Source organism: Artemia franciscana, chromosome 4 (genome assembly GCF_032884065.1).
Source record: "Artemia franciscana chromosome 4, ASM3288406v1, whole genome shotgun sequence".
Lineage (NCBI taxonomy): Eukaryota > Metazoa > Arthropoda > Branchiopoda > Anostraca > Artemiidae > Artemia > Artemia franciscana.
The window spans coordinates 58,731,809-58,759,725 of record NC_088866.1 but is presented as its reverse complement, the minus strand read 5'-3'; the positions used below and the strand labels follow the sequence as shown (position 1 = coordinate 58,759,725).

Below are 27,917 nucleotides of genomic sequence, written 5' to 3'. Positions count from 1 at the left end.
TCAACTCAAAATATATACCAAACCCTTCACCTTTAGAGGATACCAATCACCCTTCGAGGAACAACGAGGGGCAACATGGAAATGTCAAATGACAAACTTATAATAAAGCTACTCATTTGAAATTTACACGAACAAAATAAGACTTTTCCTTATAAAGCTCCTTAAAGCAGTTTTGCTATTATCAAAAATTTCAATACTTCGGTATTTATGACTTTGTACAGGTTATATTATAATCTAAGATACAAAGTATATAATTATGAACACTGAAACAAGGTAAATTGTAAGGGCATTTTCGAAATTTTGTCAGGGATGTTTTTCTGGTTAAAAGCTTCAGATAAATTCACTTCATATTCTTTTCAAATTTCAACATTTTTCAATTCAATTTTTATGGGGAATGTCATTGGAATCCCCTGGTTTCTAAGGGTGATTTAGTGGCCTCAAAGATAAGAGACTTGATCAATTGGGTATATTTGGTTTACTACGATTAAACTGTCTCTGATTTTCTTCATTCATCGCATTTAGCCAGATTGTGGGCTTTGATGATTACTTTTGGTAAGTCTGATTACCTTTGCTAGTATAGGCTATGGTTTTGATTGGGAGGTTTCATAAAGACAAAACTTAGAATAAACCAACTTATTTATCTCGTATATTCCAACCATTTGAAATTGCAATAGTATTTCCATTTTAAGTTTCAAAGTAGATCCTAGGCCTTTTTAAGGACCGAAGTACATCCCCTCCTGTAAGCTAAATATCTGGTTTTAAAGATATTATGCCTCGCTTACACTGTACACTATGTATATGCTCATGTGTACGTGGGAAATACAGCTTAGCTAAAGAACAAAAAATTTAGAAAAACGAAATTTAGAAAGAGCTAAAGAACAAGAAATTTAGAAAGACGAATCGAATCGTTTGGATTATTAGAAATTTAGGTAAACCATTGATAAAAATAAGCTTAGAATAATATCAAATAAATTAGTTTACTTTGAAAGCTTCTGCTTATTAACAGCGGCAAATTAATAAATTGAGCAGTTACTGTAATAGGTGAAACACATGCCTGGTCTTAGTTTCCCATGACCTTTATCTCTTATTTTACTTTTATATTTTAATGTGTACTTATATTCGTAATCCGAATAAGATTTAGTTCAAAATGATATGCTTAGTGTCAAATGATATATTTTTGGTTAGACTTACGAATTTGTCAAGCCAAAGAGGAATAGAAAGATTATTACCCTATTCTGTCGTGCTAAAAAGTATGGTTTAATTCCACTGGTTTATTTTTGTGGCGTATTTTCGTAAGCGAATTGAATCGTTTTTTAAGCATATGTCAGGAGTTGTTTTTAAGCGTATATGCCGTTGTTGTTATGCAAATTTTAGCCAGTAAAAAGAACACAAAGCTTGATTGGTTCTTTTGTATTTTGTATTTTAAGCCAATCAAAAAGAATAAACAGTTGTTGAGTCACAACATTTTTACAAGTAAATTCTCTGTTTCTCCATAGTTATTCTTAGGATAAACACGAAGTGAATCAAACTCCAAAGCAAAAGGCTACTATTCAATTGGTTATGTATGTGTTTCTTTTTAAATAAGTGATTTTATTTTTGTGTGGAATATCATTATAGGCCAGGCTCTCCAAAGTGTTGTCGTGAGGTCAGACACAGCCCCTAGTATAATCTAATCTGGCTAACAAAAGCTTTTGAAAGGGTTTTTGGACTCTTAAAATATATATTTGGCTTTGCACCTTGGCTTTTTTGCTAGTAACGATTGTTTTTTTCTAGTAACGATGTCTATCAACCAATTCTGGTCTTCTCAGTTTTTATAATAGGATGGCCAAGGTTTTTTCACATTTTTACAATAGGGTGGCCAAGGTTTTTTTCATATTGTTACAATAGGGTGGCCAAGGTTTTTTTTCATATTTTTACAATAAGGTGGCCAAAGTTTTATTGATATTAGCGTTTTCTTCTGCTTTTTATAAGATCTACTGATTCAGGGACAATGATCCTCTGAGTTTTGTAAGGTTTTAAACACCATGGAAGATAAATCAATTTTAAAATTAATTAAACGCAATAAAAAGTAAAATAAAAAAAAATCGAAACAACTTTTTTTGTGCCTTATTCTCCTATTTTAAACTCGGATATGGGGAGACCCAAACCATTTTTTTTTTTTACCACGTTGGACTTTCATGGGTCAATCTAATTACCTTTCCAAATTTTCTGCCCAAAAATGGTAATGAAGCTTATTAATATGTAGTGAGCATTTGGTAAACTTTTGTAGGCACTAATGTGCCTGTCATTCACAATGTAGGCCTTAATTTGAACGAGAGTCTGAACGATTTGGAGAGTCCTGTGATTTTAAATGGTTTTGTTTGCTACTAATGATTTTATCCTAATTCAGAAGCTTTCAGTTGATCTGCTAGGGAGCGATATATGAAAGTCATTCATTCTTTTGATGAAAATACAAATGTAGTCGAAAAGGCAAAATTATCATTAATTATCAAATTTTTTTATCATCATTTATTATTATCAAAAATTGGTTATAATTATTAATTGTCAGGATAATTTTTGTTATACTTAAAAATACATCTAGCCATACCATTGGTATCACTTCCCAGAAGAGCAATTCCATGAAATAAATTCTTTGATCCGTTCCTATGTAAATTTCTGGCATTTTTATAAGATGAATTACCAAAGTATAATTTGAATAATTCATAGGCTTATCAATTTTTTCTGTGGTTGCTCTGATTAATCAAAAATTTTCTCCCTTATTTCAAAAATTGAGCAATTTTTTCAGGCTGGTAGCTTTTGATGAGTAATATTAAACTTAATGAATGGTATATATTTTGAATCAGTATTAAATTTTGATTCTTTTGATGTATCTATTGTTATCAAGACTGTTTCTTAGAGTTTCGGTTTTTATTTATCCCAGTCGTTCCTTACTTAAAGTTCATTACTACCAAATTTTTGATTATCAAACCCTTTTCTCTGATTAATTTGCAACTACATTTTGTATAAGGAAAGTCATCCAATCAATAAAAAAGACTATTCTATCTATATATTTCCCTACTAAAGTTTCCATTAGTTATGTTTTTTTTATTCACAAAGGAGGGAACATCTTACTCATTTCAAAAAGGAAAATTTGATTCTACCTTGATAGAAAGTTGTTAGTTTCAACACGCTTTTAGAGAGAGTTCTACAAAATAGAAGGAAGCTCTTTTCAGAAAACGAATTTATAATGTGAAAACTTAAGTTTCCGAAAAAAAATAAATATTTTCTTCAAAAATTTGCTGAAAGCTTCTGAGAGTGCAGTCTTTATTTGAGTACCTAGCTGTTTTTTATTTAAGTTGGATCTCATATTATCGCAAAAATATATTTTTGTATCGATGTAAACTAATTGTAATCTCAGGAAATTAAAGAATATTTTCTTTGTAATAAACTATCTATCCTTGAATCTTTAGCTATATTGCTGTGAATTACTAGAGGAGCTAAGTGGGACCAATTAGGGGGGAGATTGCCTCTGTTATAGTACCATTTTTGTGTCTTCATTTGAAAAAAAAAATTGAAAAATTTCTTGCCCCCTTTCATTTTCAAGAATTGCTGCTACTTGATCAGCCTGAGTCTGCATTTTCAGCTTTTGCGTAGAAAATATGGCTGGGTTTTCTAGATAGACGTTTTAAAAAAAAAAATTCTGTTTTAGTTCTCTCTTAGAGAATATCCTCTAAATTCTAACTATCTAAACAGCTGCAAGCAAAACTTCGTTTGAAAATATTTTGTTTTGCCTTTAAACTTATAAAGGTAGTGGACATGAGACCTATTGAAATATCTGGTTTAATTTAAACCACTAGTGCAAGATCTGGATAGGTCTGCATATACCCAGCTAAACTATGAAAAAATAACATATAGACAGTATATTATTTACTTATTACAGGTTTTTTGGGGGATTTATTACAGTAATGCTCCCGCGTTACATTTAAATTTCAAGTGCCAGGCGAGGTGAAAAACGGCCTGCTCCTGCTGGAAAAAACAAATAAAGGAAAGTATTTTATGAATGGATGTTATTCAGCGTGACAGGGGATGTATTACAAGGCGTGAAACTCCCCCTTTGCTTGATGAACCGTGCACAAAACACAATTAATAATTGGCTATGTTCCTGAACTCCAAAAAAATCTGCTTATTTTATATATAAATACAGAAAAAGTGTAAAACCCACAAGACAAGTTTCTCTACCTTTTTTGGTACAGCGTTTGATCGATAAGATTCTTAATCACAGGGTTGTGGATTCGAGCCCAAATCCAATGTTTCTTTCATAAAAAATGGTATGAGTCTGGAGAAATTTTGATATCGGACTAAAATGCGGATGCAAAAGGTAAGACTAAAGGCAAGGAGTGGGGTGGGTGTGCTTTTTTATAAATGAACATATCCTAATTTGTGTCTTAGTGAGACTTACCTTTTAAGTCATACGGCTAGGGGATGGAATTGAAGTTTTCAGGGAAATGTTTTTGAGGGTAAGCAACTTCATAATTTGCGATGAGAGGGGGGGGGCAAATTTTTTCAGATTCTGACAAAGGGCATGCCTGTAATCAGACAGGCATGACTGCTAGCTACTAAATATTTGCACCGGTTAGTAGTTTCAGTCGGTCATCGAGATTTGGAAAATAATTTCATATTCCTATTGTGCCACCTAGTTACTAAACATGAAAAAAAAATGTTCCTATATTGTATGGTGGTTTAAAAACATCCGTCGAAATTCAAGATTTTATTGAAATTATTTTTCTTGCTGTTTTTTTTTTATTATTAGAAATCTATAAAATTTAGTTTATATATTTAGTTTAATTTTTTTTTAAAGGCTGTTTTTTAACCGAATACTGTCTAAACCAGTCCTTAAAAAAAAAGAAGAAGAAAAAAAATATTTGAATGCTTTTGCTAATTAGAATATTTTCAAATGTCATTTTTCCTTCTTAGACACGAAAAGTTTCGAAACAAGTTTTTATGTGTTTTTGGCACTTTATAGCTTTGATTCATATTAAGGTCGGCACCCTAGAATTTTCTTATTTTGTATAGTCCTATATGTTTATAACTATATTAAATGTGTCCATGCAGTTGATGTTTGGTTACTTTACAATAGCTCCACTCCTGGTTTTAAATTAATTCAAGCTTTTCTTGTAAATTTTGAATTTGAATTTTCAAAAAAAAAATATCTGTGGTCAGATTTTACCAAACACTTGAAATCCATTTTGAAAGTGAATTTCCAACCTTGGCCCATCTTATATTAACAAGTTTAACTTTTTAGATGTTGTCATAATTATAATATAACTTGGCTCAAAACAAACTTTTTCGCTCAGAAACTAAATAAGTTTTTTGTTTGAGTAGTAGATAAATAATTGACCTGACAGGTGAGATAAAAGCAAATGTTTAAACTTAAAACCAAAATGACAGCCATTTCACTTGCTTTTATTGGCGCCAATAGTAGACTGGAAAATAAACATTAAAAGAGAACAAAGTACTAGCAAGGTTAAAAAAAACTATTTCTTTTTTTAGCATCATGTTAAATGGAATTTTACGCACTGTTCCAATGCCAATAAACTACAAAAAAAATATCAATTTTTATCTTGTTCATTGTTACGTAAGGATCATGATCATTTATGCAAAAATTAATTTAGGTATGATTTAAGTTGGGGAAAGACTAAAACCAGCGTATTTATATGCTTAAAACCTAGATTTTTTTTTTTAGCAGTTTTACAAAATTTGCTTCCAAACGGGGATGTTATTTCGAAAATTCTTTGTGTTTAGTCTCTGATACAATTGTGTGCAGCTATATGTGTAATCCTAAAAAGTTCAACCCAGCAAAGCTCAAACAGGCACCCATCCTCTGAAGGGATTGTTTCATATGGTTTTAATAATAAGAAACTCATACTTATGTTATATATTTTTTAAATTATCCATACTAAAGAGCTGAAAAAACAACCATCATCAGAGCGATGGTGCTTTCTGGGTCAGCCCTTTCATTGGATTAAACAAAAAAAAATAATTTTTGAAATGAAAGTAAGGAGCGACATTAAAACTTAAAACGAACAGAAATTACTCCGTATATGAAAGGGGCTTTTCCTCCTCAACGCCCCGCTCTATACGCTAAAGTTTGACTCTTTCTCTTAACTCTACTTTTCAAAACAGTAAAAAACTATAGCGTAAAGAGCGGGGCGTTGAGGAGTAAAAGCCCCTTTCATACGCGGAGTAATTTAATATTAATTTTCACCCAGTCTAATTTAAGACAACCTGTCCGCATATCTAATGAAAACCAAAATTGTAGACAGGCAAAATCTGTTGCAAGGCAAAGGATACTTATTCAATCTAATTGGTAACTTCTCTTTCATTGATTTCAAGTCGGTTTTTGTTGTTTGGTTCGGTGTCCTTTTTCCTCTCGTACAGTTCACTTAAGAAGGTTAGATTTTGTTCTTCTTTGTTTCTTTTTTTCCTCTTTCTTATTTTTTGAGCACTGAGGACGACTTGGCGGAGGTCCTTGTCGAAATATTTACTTGTTTTTCATATTTTGCTACTGGCTGATAAAATCCTCGTTTTTCACCTATTTGATTTTTCTCTTTTCATTTATTACTTCCTTTTTTTGTTTTCATGTGTTATATATAAGTTATTAACTAAATTCCAAAGTCTTTACGATAAAGTATTAAAGTTCTTCAAAATTTCTGATTCAGGCCCAACGGGTCGTGTGTTTGAACAGTCTTACTCAAAGAATTATGAAAAAAGTTAAAACTTTGTGCAAAGAGCGAGGGAATGTGGGGGGGGGCAGCCCACCTTATATAATGAATAATTTCTGTTTGTTTTAAGTTTTAATGTTGCTCCTTGCTTCCAGTTGAAAAATTTTTGTATTTCTCTAAATTTAATTTCTTTCAATTAAAGAGGAGAAGGGGTTGTCTTTTTAAAAAATATCATATACACGAATTAAGAAATGTGTGAATCGGCTCTCTGCCATTTGTGCATAAGTCTTCCAAGGTGTACAATCTTTGTCACTTTTATTACATCAATTAGGACAATTAGGCTTTAAATACCACATAACTCTCATCCACGCATTCTACTTTTTCTGTGTGTGTTTTTTTTTTTTTACTAATGAATAAAAAACCTGCACCATTTATCATTCTCTTTCTTCAATTGACTTTTGATGATTCAGTTTCAAGAGTTTTATTACAACATAAGATTCACTGATTGACAAGTTAAACTTTAAACTAAGCATTAAACGAGCATACTACGGAATTGACAGCTACCGGAAAATCTGTGATACATTGACAATTAAGTACAATTTATTTTTAGTTTGACATTTTACCGAAATAGAACACCGCATCAGAGTATGAAATGTTGTAATCAGGGAGCTTGTTTATGTTATGCAAAACGCACCCTTTAAGGTGTAGCCTACATTCGTTGGTCTTTTTTGTTGGGCTGGGCAGAGGGTTGTGATAAACATATTCAATTGTTAATAAAAATGTCCAGATATTCGCAACAAATTTAGGATTTTGGTGGGGTCTGGGCCACAATACCCTCGTGCGCTTATGCCTCTTTTTTAAACATTGCTTTTAGAGGAGCATATTGTTTTCCGCGGCGTTCACTACAGGGTTTTTAGCATATTGTTTTCCGCGGCGTTCACTACAGGGTTTTTTAAGCACTGGTGCAAAGTTTTTAAAACATTTTATTTTGAATCTTTATATCTTAAACTAAGTTTAACAGCAGAGTCTAAGCGAATTCTAAGATACGAAGAAAACGTTTCTTGTTAGCAGTTTTTAGTTTGATTACATCATTTCAATCAATGTTTTCTAATCCAGAAAAAAAGTTTAAAAGTCTGCTAGAAGGGCAAAAACATCTATGTATTTTTCAAGTCATTAAATAAAGCTAGTTTGCATGTTACTTATTTATTTATCCACAACATACAGCTCAAGAATTTTCTTAAAACCTCCTTTTAACTATCGCTAACAGAAACATTTGATATTGATTTGTTAGAATCAAAACAACCACAAAACGAAAAATAATCCATTCTAGTATTTATCTGAAATAAAAGAAGTTTAAGAAACTTCATTTTATGACTTAACAGTTCATGGGGCAGTTTTAGCTTCAGCACATATCTCAAAGTTTGTTTCTAAACTGAGCCAAGAAAATTGACCTTTTAAAGCAATGCTAATCAGATTGGTTTCTGTTCTATGGGATATACCAAGTGAAGAGATCGTACATCTATGGCTCGTGGAGCGTTTACTTTCTAGGCCTCACTTGACAGTCACTCTAACTCAAAGATTTTAGATTATAAAATCGATTATAAATATATATATATATATATATATATATATATATATATATATATATATATATATATATATATATATATATATATATATATATATATATATATATATAGTATATAAGTAGTATATAGTAGTATATAAGTAGTATAAGTAGTAAGTAGTATATAGTATATATAATATTATAATATTCTATATTATGTTATTCTACGGATATCCACTCCTGTGCTTCTGAGGGGGTTATACTTCCTGAGAATATAGATGGGAGGGGCAAAGACTTCCCCTTAATTTTAAAACGAAGAGACAGAAATGGTATGTTTCAAAATCAGAGAGATGGGGGTTCGATTCCTTCAATGAAATTACCCCAAAAAACATTTTCAAAAATAGCTTTGGGGTCACCCCTAACTCCCCCAACCTGTTCCATTGGGGATAATCTGAAGTTTTTCTGGAAAATTTAGTCCCCTGGAACTACTGAGGAAATCAATTTTTGTTAATATTCAGTTGTTAACATAAAAAAACAAAGCATTAATTTTTGCTCACAGTTTTGGTTTTTGGGGAAACTTCAGAGAGCCTAATTTTATTTTAGGGAGATTCTGAGAATCCCGGAAATTTTAGGAATAGTAGAAGCACTTATTCACACGGATATGGCATTTGAATCTATATTGCAGCAATTGTTGTATTACTCAAATAGAATATACGAAGCATTAATAAACATTTCGTCTAAATATTTTTCAATTCCTAAGCATGGGACAAGCGTATTGGATGATCTGGGAATTATTTGGAAACATAAATAGTTTTTACCCTTTTAATATTTTCAAACCTACAATGAATACAACATGTTAAATTTTTATTTGTTAGCTGAAAAACAATTTTTTTCAGATTTTTTAAAAAAGAAAAATAAAGAGGGATATTAAAACCAACCACGAGCAGTCACAAAGTCATTCGATTATTCAAAGCTAAATCGAGCAGAAATGCAAAAAACCAATACATGAAACCCAAAAAGAACAGAAATTCAATTGAACACTCATACTAAAATTAAAAAAACAGAAACTTCCACAAATAAAAATGAGACTACCGCCCCTCAAAGCCCAAACTCACAGAATTTTATTTGTGGGGCCACTGGAAAAAATATTGGTACAGAACAGAAACTTATTTTGCAAAACTAAAAAAAAAAAAAACTTACATGGGGAAAAATTGGTATCTTAGAATAGACACCTTTTTGGCTTCTAATTGAGTTTACAATTTTAAAAAGACGCTTTCTTATGTGTTTTTGTTCACTTTAATTCCATTTCATTCAAAAATTTAAAAAAATTAATGCCTAAATAAAACTTTTTAAAGGTCAGTCGTCAATTTTGAAGCGATATATTTGTTTACTGAAACAATATTTCAAATTCGGAAATCAGTAAATGATTTGCGGTTTAGTTTTCCATACATTTCAAAGAAATTAATTTTAAAGAAAGGAAAAACTAATTCAAATAATTGCATTTTAAACTAATAAAACTAAGCTGACGGCTTAAAATATACTGCTACATGAAAAAGTGAATTCCTGGAAGTTGCAGCAGTGGTCTTTTTATTTTTTCAATTTTTTGTTGTTTTTTTTCTAACATCTCACTGTTTCAATTTTTCAATTTTCAATTTTCAATTTTTTGTTGTTTTAGTGGAAGTTGCAGCAGTGGTCTTTTTATTTTTTCAATTTTTTGTTGTTTTATTCCATTAGACTTCATCGTTTTTATTTTTCTATATACTCCACGGGGGGTCATGGGTCATTTTCTGGGGGGGCTTCTAGGGAGGTTTCGGCTACGGGGTATATATTAAGTAGGGATGGAATATTTTATATGAGGGGTATTTTCCGAGAAGGGTATTTTACGGATAGATATTTTACAAGGAGGGTATATTTCGGGGAGATATTTTCCGTAGGGGAGGGGGGAGATAAGCTCCGGCCACCGTTTTTACCTTTATTTAGCAGATTTTTCACTCGCGGTTCCGTTTTGGAAATTGGGTACCCACTAATATTAAAAACTACGCAACCGCATACGGAAATATTTTTCATTAAAAATTGAATTTCTGACTTCCTTGATTTCTTTATTAAAGATATATGGCTGTGGAAGTTCCACCTAACCAACTGAAACAACCAGGTTTCATTGTCACTGTTCTTCAAATGCCATCTTCTGATCTCTTGCTCCCCATTGAATTAAAGTGACTATCCTAAATTTCAGCGTTGAGTTCATTGTCACTGTTCTTCAAATGCCATCTTCTGATCTCTTGCTCCCCATTGAATTAAAGTGACTATCCTAAATTTCAGCGTTGAGTTCATTGTCACTGTTCTTCAAATGCCATCTTCTGATCTCTTGCTCCCCATTGAATTAAAGTGACTATCCTAAATTTCAGCGTTGAGTTCATTGTCACTGTTCTTCAAATGCCATCTTCTGATCTCTTGCTCCCCATTGAATTAAAGTGACTATCCTAAATTTCAGCGTTGTGTCCGCATTGTAAAATTGCAGATTGTGTAAATTTCTGCGTAGCCACTTCAAAAAATTAGCTTGTTTTCACTGACCTTGTTACTTCAGCTTTTCCCAAAATTTGACCAATTTTACGGACACCCTTATTCTCGAAGCATCAAAGTGCAAATGATTTCAAACTACAAATAATTTCGAATGACAACAATAATATTTAAAACTTGAAAGATAAACTTAACTTACCGGTTTAGCTTTTATTATGTGTTTAATAGTTTTTAGCAGGCTTAAATGAAACAAAGTTGGTAAGGAAAAAGTGGCTAGCAGCACAAATTTTCCTTCTTATTAAGAGAAAAAAACTATTAAACCGTCTCATTATTGTGCTAGTCGAAGGCCTGCTGCTTTTTGGCTTTCCAACACAATTCATAAAAGACATCTGTAAAAGCTTTCAGCTTTTGTTTTCTGAGGAAACAAGTTTTCCCTAGGATATCTATAAATGATCTTTTAAAGTGATAAAGCTCGTTTTTTTAAATGTACTATAATAGAATTGAAAGATAAAATAGGTTAGATAGTTAGGCTGAAAGTTGTTTTCAGTCTGGTCGTTAAATGAGTTGGAAAAACTAAGATTTCTTCAAAGTATAATTTCTCAACATTCTATTAAAAATACTTAGTGAAATAAGCAAACTAAATAAGTATTATAAGATAAAACAATGGCATTTATCTCGAAAAACATAAGTAAACCTGCAAAACTTTGAAAGGCTATTAAAATAGACATTTTCAATGGGAATGTTTTTTCTTTTTAATAATAGAGACAATCAAGAGAGTATTTGCATGTTGAAGAGCAGCACGAGTTGGAAAATTTAGTCAGATCCAAATATAAGATGGATGATTTCCATGTTAGGAGATTCCAGGCATTTTATTGCGAACCAAGATTAAAATACTGGAAGCGAAATGGGTCAATTACAGCTGTGAAACCTGGGCGCTCCAAAATACAGAGAAGAATTTGCTAAATGTTTTTCAAAGAAATTGCAAATGGATTGTTTGGGGTACCCAACTGACTGACCGTATCTCAACAGTAAGCAGTACAAGAAAAATGGTTCAATCTCACATTCTAGGGCAATAATGAGAGAAAAATTGAGGTGGCTCGGACAAGTTCTGCGGATAAAGGATGACAGATTTCCAAATATAGTCTTTGTCGGCCAACCAACTAGGACCAAACAAGAAATAAGGTCATCCCCGGGTGAAGTGGAAGGATGTTGTAAAGAAAGATTTAAGGGAAACTGAAGCTTCTTGGGAGGGTGCACAGAATGAATGAATTTTGATATTTAGAAGGAAATCGTGACTCAGAGCTCTTATTTTAAATTCCGATCAGCATAAGCCTCTGATTTTCCTTTTAAATCAATCTATTGATTCTTAAAATTTTGTTAGAGCTCATACCATATGAGCTCTTGCTCTTAGCTCTTCTGGCCTCATCACAAGTGCCATATGAGCTCTTTGCTTTTTTTGTTTGTTTTTTAATTAGTTACAGTTGTCGAAGCAGAACACCATAAAAAGCACTAGCTAGTTAAATATATTTATTTTTATATCGCACAAGTTTCAAGAGAATATAGGGTCCAAAAACACAGTAAATTTAATTAGTAAAGAGTTATCTTGAATGTAGTCCCTCGATGTAACATCTGAGTGAGGTAGTCCCAAGCCAACGCATTCATAATTATCATCATTTGGGTAATTCTGAGGTCGTTTCCAGTTCCACTCAGAACAAAGAACCTAAAAAGAATAAAAAGAACATTAATTTTTTTAATAAAGGAGCTATCTTTGGACAAGGGAGTTTTCCTATATTTTTATGTTTTCAGTGACTTAAATAAAATTATTTTTTAAGGTAGTTCAGCTAGTTTTTAAATCCTTTTTTAGCTGCCTTTGCTCGTTTTATTTTTGATATTAAATAAAAAAAAACGAGTTTTTTTAACTGAAAGTAAGGAGCGACATTAAAACTTAAAACGCACAGAAATTACTTCGTATATGAAAGAGGCTGCTTCCTCATCAACGCCCCGCTCTTTACGCTAAAGTTTGACTCTTTCTCTCAATTCTTCTTTTTAAAACAGTAAAAAACTTTAGTGTAAAGAGCGGGGCGTTGATGAGGAAGCAGCCTCTTTCATATACGAAGTAATTTCTGTGCGTTTTAAGTTTTAATGTCGCTCCTTACTTTCAGTTAAAAAAACTCGTTTTTTTTTATTTAATTTCTGAACGCTTTTGAATCAATGCATGTTTTGATTTTGGCTCTCCGCAGAGGAATAATCAAAACGAAATTTGCATATTTTTTTTTTGGGGGGGGGGCTAAATGGCTTTCTCACAATTTTGATCGAATGATTTTGAGAAAAAAAGAGCGGGGGCGAAGCCTAGTTGCCCTCCGATTTTTTGGTTAATTAAAAAGGCAACTAGAACTTTTAATTTTTTACAAATCTTTTTATTGGTAAAAGATTTACGTAACTTAAAAATTAGCTTACGTAAAGAACTTTTGTATTCTCATGTTTTTATTACATATATGAGGGGATTCGCCCCATCGTCAGTACCTCGCTCTTTACACTAAAGCTTAAATTTTATCCCAATTCATTAAGAATGACCCCTGAATCACAAAATCCGTAGAATGAATAGTTGAAATTACTAAAAATACTTTAGCGTAAAGAGCTAGGTATCATAAGGAGGTGAGCCCCTTATATGGGTAATAATTTCTGTTTGTTTTAAGTTTTATTGCTGTTCCTTACTTCCAGCTGAAAAAGCTTTTTCACATTTATTTTTTTATTTTTTTTTTTAAATAATGCTAGTAAATCCTGCTCTCCCTTCATGGAAGTTTTCTTTTCCCATGACAAAATCTCGATGTAAAGTTCCCCCAGCATATCCCCCTCTTCTCAACCCCTCCCCCCAACCAAAAAAATCCTCCTGAAAACGCCTGTATACTTCCCAATAGCCATTACTATATGTAAGCACAGGTCAAAGTTTGTAACTTGTTGCCCCTCCCACGGGGACTGTGGGGGAGTAAGTCGTCCCCAAAGACATAGTTATAAGGTTTTTCGACTACGCTGAATAAAATGGCTATCTCAGAATTTTGATCCGTTGACTTTGGGAAAATAATTAGCGTGGGAGGGGGCCTAGGTGCCCTCCAATTTTTTTGGTCACTTAAAAAGGGCACTAGAACTTTTCATTTCCGTTAGAATGAGCCCTCTTGTAACATTCTAGGACAACTGGGTCGATACGATCACCCCTGGGAAAAAAAAAACAAAAAAAAAAAACAAATAAACACGCATCCGTGATCTGCCTTCTGGCAAAAAATGCAAATTCCACATTTTTGTAGATAGGAGCTCTAAACTTCTACAAAAGGGTTCTCTGATACGCTGAATCTCATGGTGTGATTTTCGTTAAGATTCTATGACTTTTAGGGGGTGTTTCCCCCTATTTTCTAAAATAACGCAAATTTTCTGAGGCTCGTAACTTTTGATGGGTAAGACTAAACTTGATGAAACTTATATATTTAAAACCAGCATTAAAATGCGATTCTTTTGATATAGCTATTGGTATCAAAATTCCATTTTTTAGAGTTTTGGTTACTATTGAGCCGGGTCGCTCCTTACTACAGTTCGTTACCACGAACTGTTTGATATTTAACTCAAGTGCTTTAATACTAAAATACTAAGGTTTCAATGCTAAAGCCTTAAATAATTAATAAAAGAAAGAAAGAAAGAAAGGTGAGTTCAGTCTGATTGGGTTTAGAAAATTTATTTATATATTGCTGTTATGAGTCCTTTTTTTTTGGTCACCAAACTACCAAGGCCTCAGTTAGCTGATGACCAAATAATTTCAGCTCCCTCATATATATATTTCCAATTTGATAAAATGACTTGTTTTACACTAGCGTCAACGAATGTAACACGTCAACGAACGAATGTACACTAGCGTCAACGAACTGTTCATTCTGATGGTTTAATTAGCCCGTTTTAAATGTGTTGCATATGGGGTTTATTCATTTTATTTTTACCATTGTTCTCCATCCATATGGGTTTATAGTTTTTTTAGTTTTGTTTTCGCGGAAGTCTGACAGTAACTATTCACTGATTCATGCAATAAAAGAAGGGGACAAAAATACATGATGAAGAGGAAAAAAACAAAACAAACGAAAAAGAAGCTCATAAGAAGCCGAACTTCTCACATGTTTGTGCTTGATAGGTCTATAATGCTTAGAATACTTTAAATCATCGTTTAGTTTAACCGAATAAATAAAAGCAATTCATTTTGTGATAAACAGAATGAACAGAAGAAAGAAGAGGCACGTAATCCAAAATCTGTATTCTTCTGTACAAATCAGTCGCATAAAAAAAACAATAAAAAAACATATTTTTGCTTATATATGTAAGCAAAACGTTGGCTGACATAATTTAGCCTGAACGGATGGGTGTATCTGCCATTTTCACAGATTCCTTCGATTGATAAGTACTAAAACTTCATCAAGACCCTCTTACAATTACTCTGGCTTATTTTCCAAATTACCTTGGATGCACCCATTGGTTTTGGGCGGAAAGATTACTGTGGGTTATTTTCCAAATTACCTTGGATGCATCCATTGGTTTTGGGCGCAATGTTATATTTAAGGTCAAAAATATATTATTAATCGTATTCCAGCACACTCAAACTTTTCAACACTGAGTTTGGAGTTGTCTGAGCCCCTCGTAGAACGACCTAGAACTGAAGCATCTAAGACTTTCTTTCGCTTCAGGCAGACAAAGAGTGAATTTAGGGAAGTGAATCTAATAAGAAACCAAAACTCTGAGCGAGAGGGGTCAGTGGATGAATCTAGTCAAGACCACATTTCAAAAGTCGTTTACCATTTTTGACTTTTTTCCGAGTCTGAAGGAAAGGGGTATGATTTCGACAGTTTTCGCCTTATTGGAGTCATAATTCATGTAACTTTCAACTCAGTCTCCGTACTTTGATCTTCGAGTCCAATTCAACCTTCGAGGCTGCGTTGGGATAACTTCAGGGGAAGGGGACACGACCTCAAATAAATGGAAAAGAATATGCAAATTATACGCAAGTTTAGAAGTAAAAAAAATCCTACATATATCGAGATTTGAAGGGGGTAGACCTTCCATTACCCTTGTGTTTACCTAAAAAAATACTTTTTGTATATTCATAATAAGCAAAATGGTCATTTCTACAGTTCTACCCTTTCAAGCAGTGGGTAAAACTCCTTTTTATATTTCTAATTGAACCAGATTTTCACTTAACCAAAAAGATTAGATAGGAATTTCCCAAGTTGCGCTGTTTTATTTTCTAATTTTTGTTTCCTGATAATCCATTCTTACGGAAATCGTATTTCTTTTCATAAATATCCTGGTTTCAAATGCTATCCCTCTTTGTTATTCTAAAGCCTTAAAATAAATTTAATTCTTTAATGCGTGGGTTCAGTCTGCAGTTGGCGCATCTTCCTGACGTCACGTCAATGCTAGTCTGTGATGGCCATCTGCATCATTTTAGTCAGGGCGCCAGATTCTGTGTATCTCAGAAACGCCCCAATGGGGAACATGAAGGTACAAAAATGCTGAGGATAGATATTACGATAATTGATGCTGAAAACGAATATCGTAGGGTGCACGGCCGCCGTTGGGACGTTTCTGAGATAAAGGCCAAAAACGCCAAATTTGGCCTATAACTAAGTGTAACGATTCAGGGTTTTTTGTGAGTTATTGGTTGAAGAATTGGCGTAATGTTATATCGATCGAAAGAAGAGATCTATAGTACAAGAATATGATTTTTAAATTGAAAAAAAGCACGATTTTTTTCTCTAGTTACTGCAGTTTTAAAACAAGTGCTGTAAAATTTGACAAATATCTCAAAGAAAGGCTAAAAACTCGAAATTTCTCCAAGGTAACAAACTTTTTTCATATTAGAAAAGAAAGCTCATCCGATTCCGTACAATTTGAGCAAAAAAAAAATACAAACTATTTTTATTTTAAAGGTCTGGGATTTTTTCTCTGTAGTGTCACTGAAATGAACACTAGCCGTATCGTGAAAAGGGACATAATTTTTTTTTTCAAAGGGTAGGAATACTTCAAACTTCCTAACTTATTAAATTTTTAACTTTTACTTAAATATAGAAATAGGTTTAAAAAAAATGTTGACTAAAAAAAGTGTTTTTTTTTAGAATGGACGAATATGTTTCCTGGTGTACTAACGGGTCTACAATTACCTTTTTGGGACCTGATTTACTACTGATACGAGTGAGGTATTTACTACATTAAGAATTCTGCTTCACAGATAGATTCAGTCGGCACACTGGAGTTGTCTTACTTAAGGTACCCGTAAAATTGGGTAATAGTAACTGATTAAGGACCTGTTACAATTAAAGATAAAAGGTATTAAATAAAAATTTCAAAAAAATTCCTCATTTTCTTCATCCGAGAATTCAGATGGGGGAATGTCAGACTCCCTGCATGACCTCCTCGTTCCGCAGCAGGATCATAAGCTGCAACATCCTTTCAGTTTTGAGCAGCTACAGTCTTTCCTGCATCTTCCACTTTTGCATCTGCAGTAAGCTTTCAGGCTTGATTCTTCTTACAGCTTGAGACGACCACATCTACTCCCCCTTCACCATCTTCCATCCATGGAGGAGTGGATCTGGAATGCTCGGCCGAGCCTGTACTGACGACAAGATTATCCTTGTAGCGAATATGGCTCTTCGAATGCATGGCTTGAAGGTGTCGTCAGAAGGTGGCAGTCTTCTCACATCTTGTTTCTGGCACCAAATGAAAGCCCTTACACTGGCCATTGAATCTCCTCGCTCGGAGGCACTATTTCAACAAAACATGGTGGAAGACAAATACTTCCAGTTTGACCGAAAATCGTCCCATATAACGTATAAACGACCACTTTAGGAGACGTGAGACGTTTCTAATTTTTCAAGTCAGCTCTGATGAGACATTAAAAAAAAACAAGTTTTTTTAAATGAAAGTAAGGAGCGACATTAAAACTTAAAACGAACGGAAATTACTCCGTATATGAAAGGGGCTTTTCCTCCTCAAAGCCACGCTCTTTACGCTAAAGTTTGACTCTTTCTCTTAGCTCTACTTCTTAAAACAGTAAAAAAAACTTTAGCGTAAAGAGCGATGCGTTGACAAGGAAGGTAGGTTCAGACGTATAGGATTTTACAAAATCCTTTGATTGTTTGATCAATATTTTCAAATCCAATTCTTTTTTTTCAAATGTCCTTCAAGATTGCTAGGAAAAGCTTTAAAGTTTTAAAAGCCTTTCATAAAAAAAAAGAGAAATTCGAAACAAATATAGGATCTCTTGAAAAATTTTTAGCTTGAGAATAGAGACAAAGTCCTTAGAGGATTTAGTAAAAGTCTTATGCGTCTGAACTTAGTATTACCTGTGGATCCCAAATTCGTGACATAGTATCCACAGGGGAATTACTTTGATCCATGATAGTAATTCGATGCTTCAATGTGAAGGGCCATTCCAGAGCTTCGTCATATTCACCCTAAAAGAAAGAAATTTCTGACACAGACAATTTAACAAAAACAGGGAAGGAGAAGGTTATCTTTATGCATGTCATAAAAGGTTGAATTAATAATACCAGAGTTACTCGAGTCACAGTCAGTAATAAAAATCAACTTGGCATATCTATTAAAATTTACAACAAGCACATATAGTGGGGTCATTGCACCAAAATGATGGCATGATGGCCCAGAAACCAATTTGACACAAAATAAAAAATGGAGCCTACTCTACGAGAAAAAATTGAAACCAAATTCCCAACTACTCAAATTCTGTATTTTTCAAATATTTCCGCATATTTCTTCCAAATATTTCAAATATTTCCAAACATTTTCAAATGCTTCATTTTTCAAATATTGAATTAAAATAAATAAGTTTTTCAACTGAAAGTAAGGAGCAATACAAAACTTACAACGAACAGAAATTATTACGTTATGACATTGACCTGGTCATTTACCTTGTTCTTTACGCTAAAGTTCGAATTTTCTTCTAATTGTTTAAGAATGACCCCTGAATTACAAAGGCCGTTTAATTAGAATAAAAAACTATTTTGAAAGTACTAAAAAAAACTTTAGCTTAAGGAGTGAGGTGTCGATGAGGGGGTGAACCCCCTCACATACGTAAAAACTTCTGTTCGTTGTAAGTTTTAATGTTGCTCCTTATTTTCATTTGAATAAGCTTGTTTTTTTTTATTTAATTTCTGATAGTTTTTTAAATAATGCCGCAAAATTCTGAGCCCCCTTCATGGAAAATTCCCTTTTCCCGTGAAAGATTTCTAAACAAAAAGATCCCTCCTCGTAGCCCCTCTCGCTAGCCGAAAAAAACCCCTAAAAACGTCTGTATACTTCCCATGACTGTATTCCTACTATATAATGCCGATGATATTCTTCTAATTAAGCGGTTTAAACTCAGATTATCCCAGATGGTTCATAAGGTTTCTTTTTCTTTTATTAAAATCAGTCTTTTTCTTAACATTGGTAAATGTGAGTATCTTTCTTCCAATTTTCCAGCCCCTCCTAAACTTATAAGCTCCAAAAAATTTTCCATCTATCATGTAGATTCGATGCAGTGCTTGGTTATTAAACTTGCCAAAAATGATATTATTCTAATTAACCGGTCTAAACTCGGACTATCGCAGATGGTTCATAAAGTTACTTATTCTTTTTCTAAAATAAGTATTTCGCTTTACAACTTCTAAGCTCCAAAAATTGTTCCATGCCTTGTGTAGATTCGATGCAGTGGTTGGGTATTACACTTACCAAAAATTAAAAACTTTTTTTGAGCGTGCCGTCCGAGATGATAGAACAAAAATCCAAATTGTTTACTCTAAAATTTTAGCCAATCGAGGCAAATATAATCGTATTGCCTTTGGAGAGCTTTATTCTACTTTTTCAGATCATTCGTTTTTTTTCTTTTCTGGGCTTTATCCTATTCTTAGCAATAAGAATTTTAGTGATGTTTGGGTGGTCCATTTCCGTTTTTGTAAATATTTTCTCTATCTTCCTCTTTGGTATAGGAATCGAAAGACAATAAATAAGTTTTACCTTCCAAATATTACTGAGAAGCTGACTGGTTTACACGAAAAGTTTTCGGAAACAGCGTATAGGCATTTGTCACCTCACCATGGTTTAATTCGCTTGTTTTGTTAATTTCATTTATTTAATGTTATTGTCGTTTAATTATTTTTGGTGATCTTTTTTTTATGTAATGTTATTGTTGATTTTCGTTTGTGTTTACTCCACTATTTATCTTTTGATGTAAGTGGGTTATAAATGAATATTATTATTATTATTATTGTTATTATTAACCTGTTGTAGCACAGTGGATCGATGTTCTTGGGATCCTTGTCCTTGTTCTTGGGGGGTCCTTGGGAATATGTCCTTGTTCTTGGGGGGTCTTGGGAATATGGGGCCCAGGGTTCGATCCCCACCGCAGCAAGGTTGGGCGACAAGCTTGCTACTTGTCCCTGTAAAAAACACCCAGCAATTGAAACGTCGATTCGACGCCCTATGTGCCAGCAATGGCTCTGGAGGATCTTTATCCTTTTTTTTTAGTGTTATTATTATTGTATGTAAACAATCATCAAAGGTCAGAACTTGTAGCCCTTCCCCCAGGGACTGTAGGGGATTAAGTCATCCTCAAACACATAGTTAGTAGATTTTTCGACTATGCTGAACAAAATAGCTGTCTAAAATTTCGATCAGGTGATTTTGGGAAAAAATTAGCTTTGGAGTTTGTCTCCAGTTTTTTTTTGGTCACTTAGAAATAGTACTAGAACTTTTTATTTCCGCTTGAATAAGCCCTTTTGCAACATCTTAGGACCACTGGATCAATACGATCACCCCCTGGGGAAAACATACAAACAAAAGAAAAAATCTCACATCCGTGATCTTTCTTCTAGCAAAAAAAGAAAAAAAAATAGAAAAATTACGCATTTTTGCAGATAGGAGCTTGAAGCCACTACAGTAAGGTTCTCTAATAATGCTAAGTTTCATGATGGGATTTTTATTAAGATTCTATGACTTTTAATGGGTGTTTCCCCCTTTTTTCAAAATAAGGCAAATTTTCTCAGGCTCGTAACTTTTAATGGGTAAGATTAAAGTTAATGAAACTTATGTTTTTGAACTTAACATAATAATTCGATTCTTTTGATGTGTCTGTTGGTATCAAAATTCCTTTTTTTAGACTTTTGGTTACAATTGAGCTAGGTCACTCCATACTTACAGTTTGTTACAATGAACTGTTTGATTTCCTCGTGTTTTAATTCATGTATCTCAGCGTCACAAATTACACATTTACAGATTGAAGTGTGCATATTAGGGCTTGGAAACCAGAACGACATAAAAAAAAAAAAAGTTGGTGTGTACTCAACTAGAAAAAAGGATGGAGACTGAATTACAATTTTGCACTGCTTAAATTCTTTACAGTGAATCATATCTTATTCTTCAAATATTTCCTCGTTTGTCAAGTCAAATGGCTAAACGTCGCAATTAACGCCTTTACAGATTGAATAGCAAGCCAATAAGACATACTTTCCACCCTTTCCTACACCACTTAGGTGACTGTTAGATTGTCATAGCAGAACTTAAGTGTACTGCTTAAGTGTACTTAAGTAGTACTGCTTACATACGTTACGGACAAAATTTGCTCCGTGAGATTATACAACGTGACGTAGGTCACGACGTGACGATAAGTTATGCTATTGTGAAAGGTTTCTACAGTGTCATGCGAAAGAACAATAAGGGCATCAGATGCATAACAGCATAGTGGCAGTACTGAAGGCATAAATGCAGAGCTGTATATGTTTTCGTAGCCCCACTAAAAAAATAAAAAATTTATATCCTCCAGAGCCATTGCTGACGCATAAAGGGTCGTATTGACTTTTCCACTGCCGGGGTTTTTTCTTACAGGTACAAGCAGTAAGCCTGTCTTACTGCAGCAGGGATCGATTTTGGGGCCTTGTATTGTCAAGCAGATCATCAATCTAGTGTTCTACGACTGTGTAACTAACTACGACTAAACCAAAGTTGTTGTTTTTTTTTCAAATACAGGCTTGTGCAGCAAACAACTGACCACTTTGTTTTTTTTTTTCGTTAACTGACAGAATTAATAAATTATATGTAGCTTATAGTTAAATAGCATGAACCATTAAAACTAATGAAAGATGACACTGACAGCACAACATTATAAAATTTATTGGGCAATATAATATTTAGCTAATTAGAAGTCAAAAGATAAAAGTAACGTATATGGCAAATGCACCTATTTCTACAACATCGAAAAAAAAGGATTAAGCTAAATTAATGGCACCTTTGCATGAAGCAGAACGTTATTTTTGTAGCGGGACATTCTAGACCTTTAATTCAGAACATTTTTATGCTAGTGTGAAAGGTTATCATTGCGCAAAAGAACTATAAGAGCGTCAGATTCACTACAATATAGAGGCAGTACAAATGCAATATGGAAGACACAATTGCAGAGCTGGCTGTAATAATGAAGGAAGAAATGCAGTTTGTGAAGCATTGGTTATGAATCGCTTGCCTGAAAGAAACTCTCTCCCGCCCTCGGCAGCAGAAGAATTTTAGAAGAGAAAAACGCGGCCAAAATATAGAACCTTTTATAAATCGAGAGTAACCAAGCAAGGTCCTTATATGCAGTCTATTTGATATACATCACCTGAAAAGTTGCACATGAGCTCAACACATGCGAAACCTAACCTTCAAGACTTATTTCCGAAAAATTAAATCTATGCTGCATCCGGTGTACCAAAATGCAACCAAAGAAATTCTAATTCAGCCAAAAGTACTAAGGGCGTTTTGGATTCCACGACGGCCCTATCCCTTATAAGCCTAGCCTAGCCCTATTAAGAACTATTTCTGATAAATATTAATTAAAATACCACGTTTCTATTGCTCTATTAGACGCACCTGCAAGACAAAAGAGAAAATTTTTTTTGCAATTAGTTATTTCTGAGAGGCTTTAATGAAAATACCACTTTTCTTTGAACCAAGACTATGCCCATTTCATACCACCGTGACGATATGTGGCGATCCAATTCTAGCAAGCAATTTCAGAGGGGGAGGGTTAATATTAGAGGTAAAGTTTTATTTACGCTTTAGTTCACGTTTTACAAAGCTCCTTTAAGCACAAATAAAGAATTTCACATTTTTGCTAGAAGAAAGATCGCGGATGCGTGAGAGCCGTGGGACAGTTTTTCGGCTAAAATGAATTTCTATGTTAACCGTTTATTTTATAGAACTACCAGCACCTTTAGAAACGATTCGACTATCGTACGGCATTACTGCCTCTGAAACTCGAGGTCCATTTACGTGAATAGATTTTCGATAATTCTAAATCAATTGGCTATCACACAATTTCCAAACAATAACTATTTTGGACTTCCTTCGTTTAGAGTTGTTGTTTCACACCACAAAGTGGCTGAAAACACAACTTTTCTGTGTGAAAGTCATTTTGGCTAAAATAACTGTTTATGTTAACCGTTTATTTTGTAGGACTGACTGGACGTTTAGAAACGAACACGCTACCATACAGCATTACTGCTTCTGAAACTCGAGGCTAAACACAAAATCGTGAAGAAAAGAAGAGCGAGGACAATAAACAGCCAGTGAAAAAATTAAAAATTATACAAATATTTCGGTCAAGACCTCCACTTGACTGTCCTCAGTGCAGAATAAACTGATAAAATTATAAAAAAAACTTTAAAACAAAACACAAAACTAAAATATGATGTCCCTTTCTCAGTAACGGTGAAAAGGTAACTGAATAAAAAACACAAGTTTAAATGAAATTTCACGGTTTCATCTTTCTTACAGCACTATTAAAGGCTAATCGCTTTCCAGGTAAATTATTATCAGATATTTTATTTGATTGTGTAACAAAATTTGTGGATATATGTAAAAACGACAAGAATTAATAATTTTGTCATAAATTGGACTTAGAGAAGTTTCTCCCGTGTCTCTATTGAGAGCTACCTTTTGGTGTATGTGCTTTTTTATCTCAACTGCTTCCCTGAAAACTTGCATGAAACGGAGGCAATAAAGGAGGTGTTGTCAAATAAGATGAAATGGTGCGGACTATCGTACTAATGTAGAGTCAAGTTGGAGTAAAATATCTCAGGCCTCTGGCGTAGCCTCATGGCATTGTCTATCGAAGACCTATGTTCTAATAGCCTCTCCGCTAGTTGCTGCTGGGTTCTTCCAATACAAAAACGGCCACCGGAACAGGGAATTCTATAAGAACCACTACCCAGAATGGGGTTGTTTTTATCTTTGCCACTGTTGAAAAAGTTCTGTATTTTATTTGAGTGTTTAAAGGTGACATTGAACTTATGTTTTTTAAGGATTCTTTTCAGTTTATCGCTCAGTTTTGAAATGCAGGGTAAAAGAGTGATAAGTTACTTCTCATCCATCAATGGGTTGAAATCTGTTAGGATTTGTGGAGTTGGTGACGTCTTTTCTGCTTTTTTTGTCTTTTCTCTATATTTATTTCATGTAATTTTATGGGGTATCCATTGCATAGTAAAATATCCTTAATATAGTTCAATTTGGAAACTATGTAAGGCTTCGAGCATATTTTTATAACTCGATCAAACAAAGAAATAACTACTCCTCTTCTTATGCAGGGAGAGTGGTTGGAGGAAAAATGTAAATGCCTATCGTTATGCGTAGGCATCCTATAAATAGAAAATTCAAGGCTAGGAGACTTATTGAAAATTAGAACATCCTGAAAAGGAAGCTTATGGTTATCTTCTAGTTCTAAAGTGAACTGAATGTTAGAGTTCAAAGTGTTTAGATGATTCAAGATGGAGTTAAGTGACTCCTCTCCATCATCTTACACAGAAATAACATCATCCACAAATTGACCCCAGAAACGGTGTTTCAGAAGAAAATTTTCCAAAGCTGAAGTTCAATAAATTCCATAAGAAAATGCCAAAAATGGTGAAAGGCTCATACTCATGGGTAAACACATGATTTTGGTGAAAAACTAGTTATTATATCAGGAATATAAGGAGGAACTAATGTAAAGACGGACAATTATTTCCTCGAGGCTCAATATGCGCATAGTTTTACAAATCAATTAACTGTCTCATAATTTTCACACAATATTATTTTCGCCTTCATTTGGCTAGATTTGTTCTTCTGCACCACAAAATTCCCGAAAATGGTATTGAATTTTTTAAGTTCACGCGTTTTATTTACTTTTTAGTTCATGTTTTACACGTTTAGAAACAGTTTTAATGCAACAGTGTAAGACAATTGATTTCATGCCTGAAATTCACCTTTTTGTATTGTAATGTATCAGATTAACGACGCTTTTTGACTACTAAGGTCCCTGCGTCGGCCCTGTAGCGCATTGCTGCAGCATGATTCGATCTCTGGGTCCCGCATTACCAAGCTAAGGTCAAACCCACTGCGCCACCACAGGACATTTCACCTTTTTCCATCTAAGGTACCATATTTTTTTAAGTTCACGTGCTTTTTTACGCTTTGTTTGACGTTTTACATGTTTATTTACGGTTTTAACGTATCAAAATAAGGCGATTCTGGATTTAACTGGCTTGAATTTTAGTTGGACTTTGTTCAGTTGGAGTTTGTCTCATATATAAACAAGATCGTGAGGAGTCAAGAGGTTCCACGCTTTCGATGGAAATTCAATTCAACTTTCTACGAAAGGGATTCTTGCCTATATTTCAGAGGTAAACATGGAATGAGTATGCTTAGTGCCTCGGTTAATCTGTTGGAATAATTTTACGACATGAAAGCACTGGGGCAAGCAGTTAAACGTAGGGGCTCTTTATTCGCGGGCCTCCATTTCTCAAATACCGTGAATCTTAGAATTTCATCTATGAATTCCTGGAATTTTATTCGTCATTTGCTTTTACACGAAATTTGAAGAATCCGACCTGCAAAACGTTGCAGTATTCCTCAAAATATAATCCTATGTATTTGCTTGAACAAACTTATATGTCTCAAATATTTCTTAACTATCCTAAAAACTCAATGACTTTTGCCAGGTGAAAGACCACTGTATGAAATTTTAAGCCAAGTTCCCCGCACTAGATTTTTGAGACCACCGCCCGTTGTGGACTGATTGGATCCAACGTCCGGAAATTATTCCTAGAGTATGATCGATATCCCTCACCAATCGTATAAAAATTAATTATCAAATTGGTCTTGGAAAAGGATACGTTCCAAAAATCTTTCACATGAGCATTATAGACAGCAAAACTTCCTACAAGCAGGAGACCCACTAGTGGAAAATTAATGATTCAGAAGATTAGCTTTAACAATTGCTTGTATTTTAAATATATTTTTTAATATATATTTATTTATTTTATTTATTTATATTTATTTTAAATGTGCGTTTCATTTCTTTTATGCGTATATTTCGCTTGTCACTTATTATTTTATTTCTATTAAAATGAATCCAAGTGATTTTTGTTTCATCAAATTTTATTATTTATTCTATTTTTGATTTCATCTATTTTAACTACACGTTGCTCAATTCTACTTACATTTAATTACAATTTTGTTAATATAGCAAAAAATTACTTCTATTCTTCTCATAAAAAAAGGCCATCAATATAGCGTTATAGACGCGTTCATTTGAATTTTTACAGAACATAAAACTTTAAGAGTATCCCATGTTCTTTGGGGCTATTTTAGGATGCGGGCCAATTGAGAAGTGGCCCATATTCTTGTAGACCATTTTCAAACAGGGTTCATTCGTGCAAAAATTTAGGATTTGGCCTGCATTCTTTCAAAATGCCAGCAGCTTACTCGTTTTTAGGAGAAATTTATTTGGGTGTAATAGCCTTAAATTCTCTGGGATTTTGCAGACAATTATAGAAAGGACAATTGTTCGGATTTGTAAAAATGGTTATGGATATGTTGTATGGCCTTTGTTTGCACCTGTAATAATATTTTATTATTCATATTACTATTATTATAATTATTATTATATTATTTTTAAATCATTATTACTATTATTATTATCATGCATTAATTTTAAAAACGTTAATTCACAGTATAAAAGACCAGAGTGAATTCCATTCTTTCGTTTTTTCCCTTTAATCCTGGTAGAACTTCCTTGAAGTGATTGTGGTAGGGCTGTTTTAATTTTAATTCTAATGGTCACGTATCTTGTTGTAAGTATTCTTTTATATTCATTTGTGTTTTCTCTTGACTACGTGACGACCCTTAGAAAAAGATCCGAAATATTTGTTTAGAAAAACTTATCACTGTTTGGAATAATTTCTCATTGTTTTACCTTTTGTTATTTGGATTTGTAAACATGGTGATGAAGAAGAGAATTTAAAGAATGTATATTTCAATGTCTTATTTCACTGAGGGTGGGGAGGGAGTCGGGATAAACGATTTGTTATTGTTTTATTTATTGTGTCTTGGGGATTTTTGAATACTATGTTGTATGGCATTTTTTTTTTTCGCTTGAAACAGTATTTTGTTGCTATTATTATTATTATTATTATTATTATTATTATTATTATTATTATTATTATTATTATTATTGCTATTATTATTATTTTTATTATTATTATTATTATTATTATTATTATTATTATTATTATTATATTATTATTATTATTATTATTATTATTATTATTATTATTATTATTATTATTATTATTATTACTATTATTATTATTATTATTATTATTATTATTATTATTATTATTATTATTATTATTATTATTATTATTATTATTATTATTATCATTATTATTATTGTTATTATTATTATTATTACTATTATTAAAAATTTTATTATTCTTATTATTATTATTCTTGTTTTCGCTAAAAATTGTAGAATAAATAGGAACCCTTTCATGGAGACGAGAATTGAGCTCCATCACCATGCCAAAGGCTCGTTGATGTAATGTTGCCTTCCTCCTGTTAACCAAGTTTGTTTTAAAAAAGATTTGTTTGAATCAACTGAACTTTTTTGATGAAGTAATAGACAAAGTGATTTAAATGTTTGTTTTCTTTTTCATGATCATTCATCTTCCTCATCTTTTATTACAAGGCTTGTGTAATTAAAGAAAACATCGGAAATCCCGTCTGTATTATCGTCGTAAATTTTCCAGACACGC

At 33.1% G+C, this 27,917-nt stretch overlaps 1 protein-coding gene across 1 annotated transcript in view; it reads right to left on the bottom strand.

The window, feature by feature from the left end:
- Positions 1-12,298: 12,298 nt before the first annotated feature.
- The window catches only part of LOC136026668 (uncharacterized), a 71,833-nt gene continuing 56,214 nt past the window's right edge, over positions 12,299-27,917 (bottom strand). Inside the window, exons 6-7 of the mRNA XM_065703411.1 lie at positions 18,159-18,269; positions 12,299-12,505 (exon numbers count right to left, since the gene is read on the bottom strand). Of these exons, the coding sequence (XP_065559483.1) occupies positions 12,335-12,505; positions 18,159-18,269 (282 nt within the window). The 3' untranslated portion in view covers positions 12,299-12,334. The remainder of the gene's footprint in view (positions 12,506-18,158; positions 18,270-27,917) is intronic.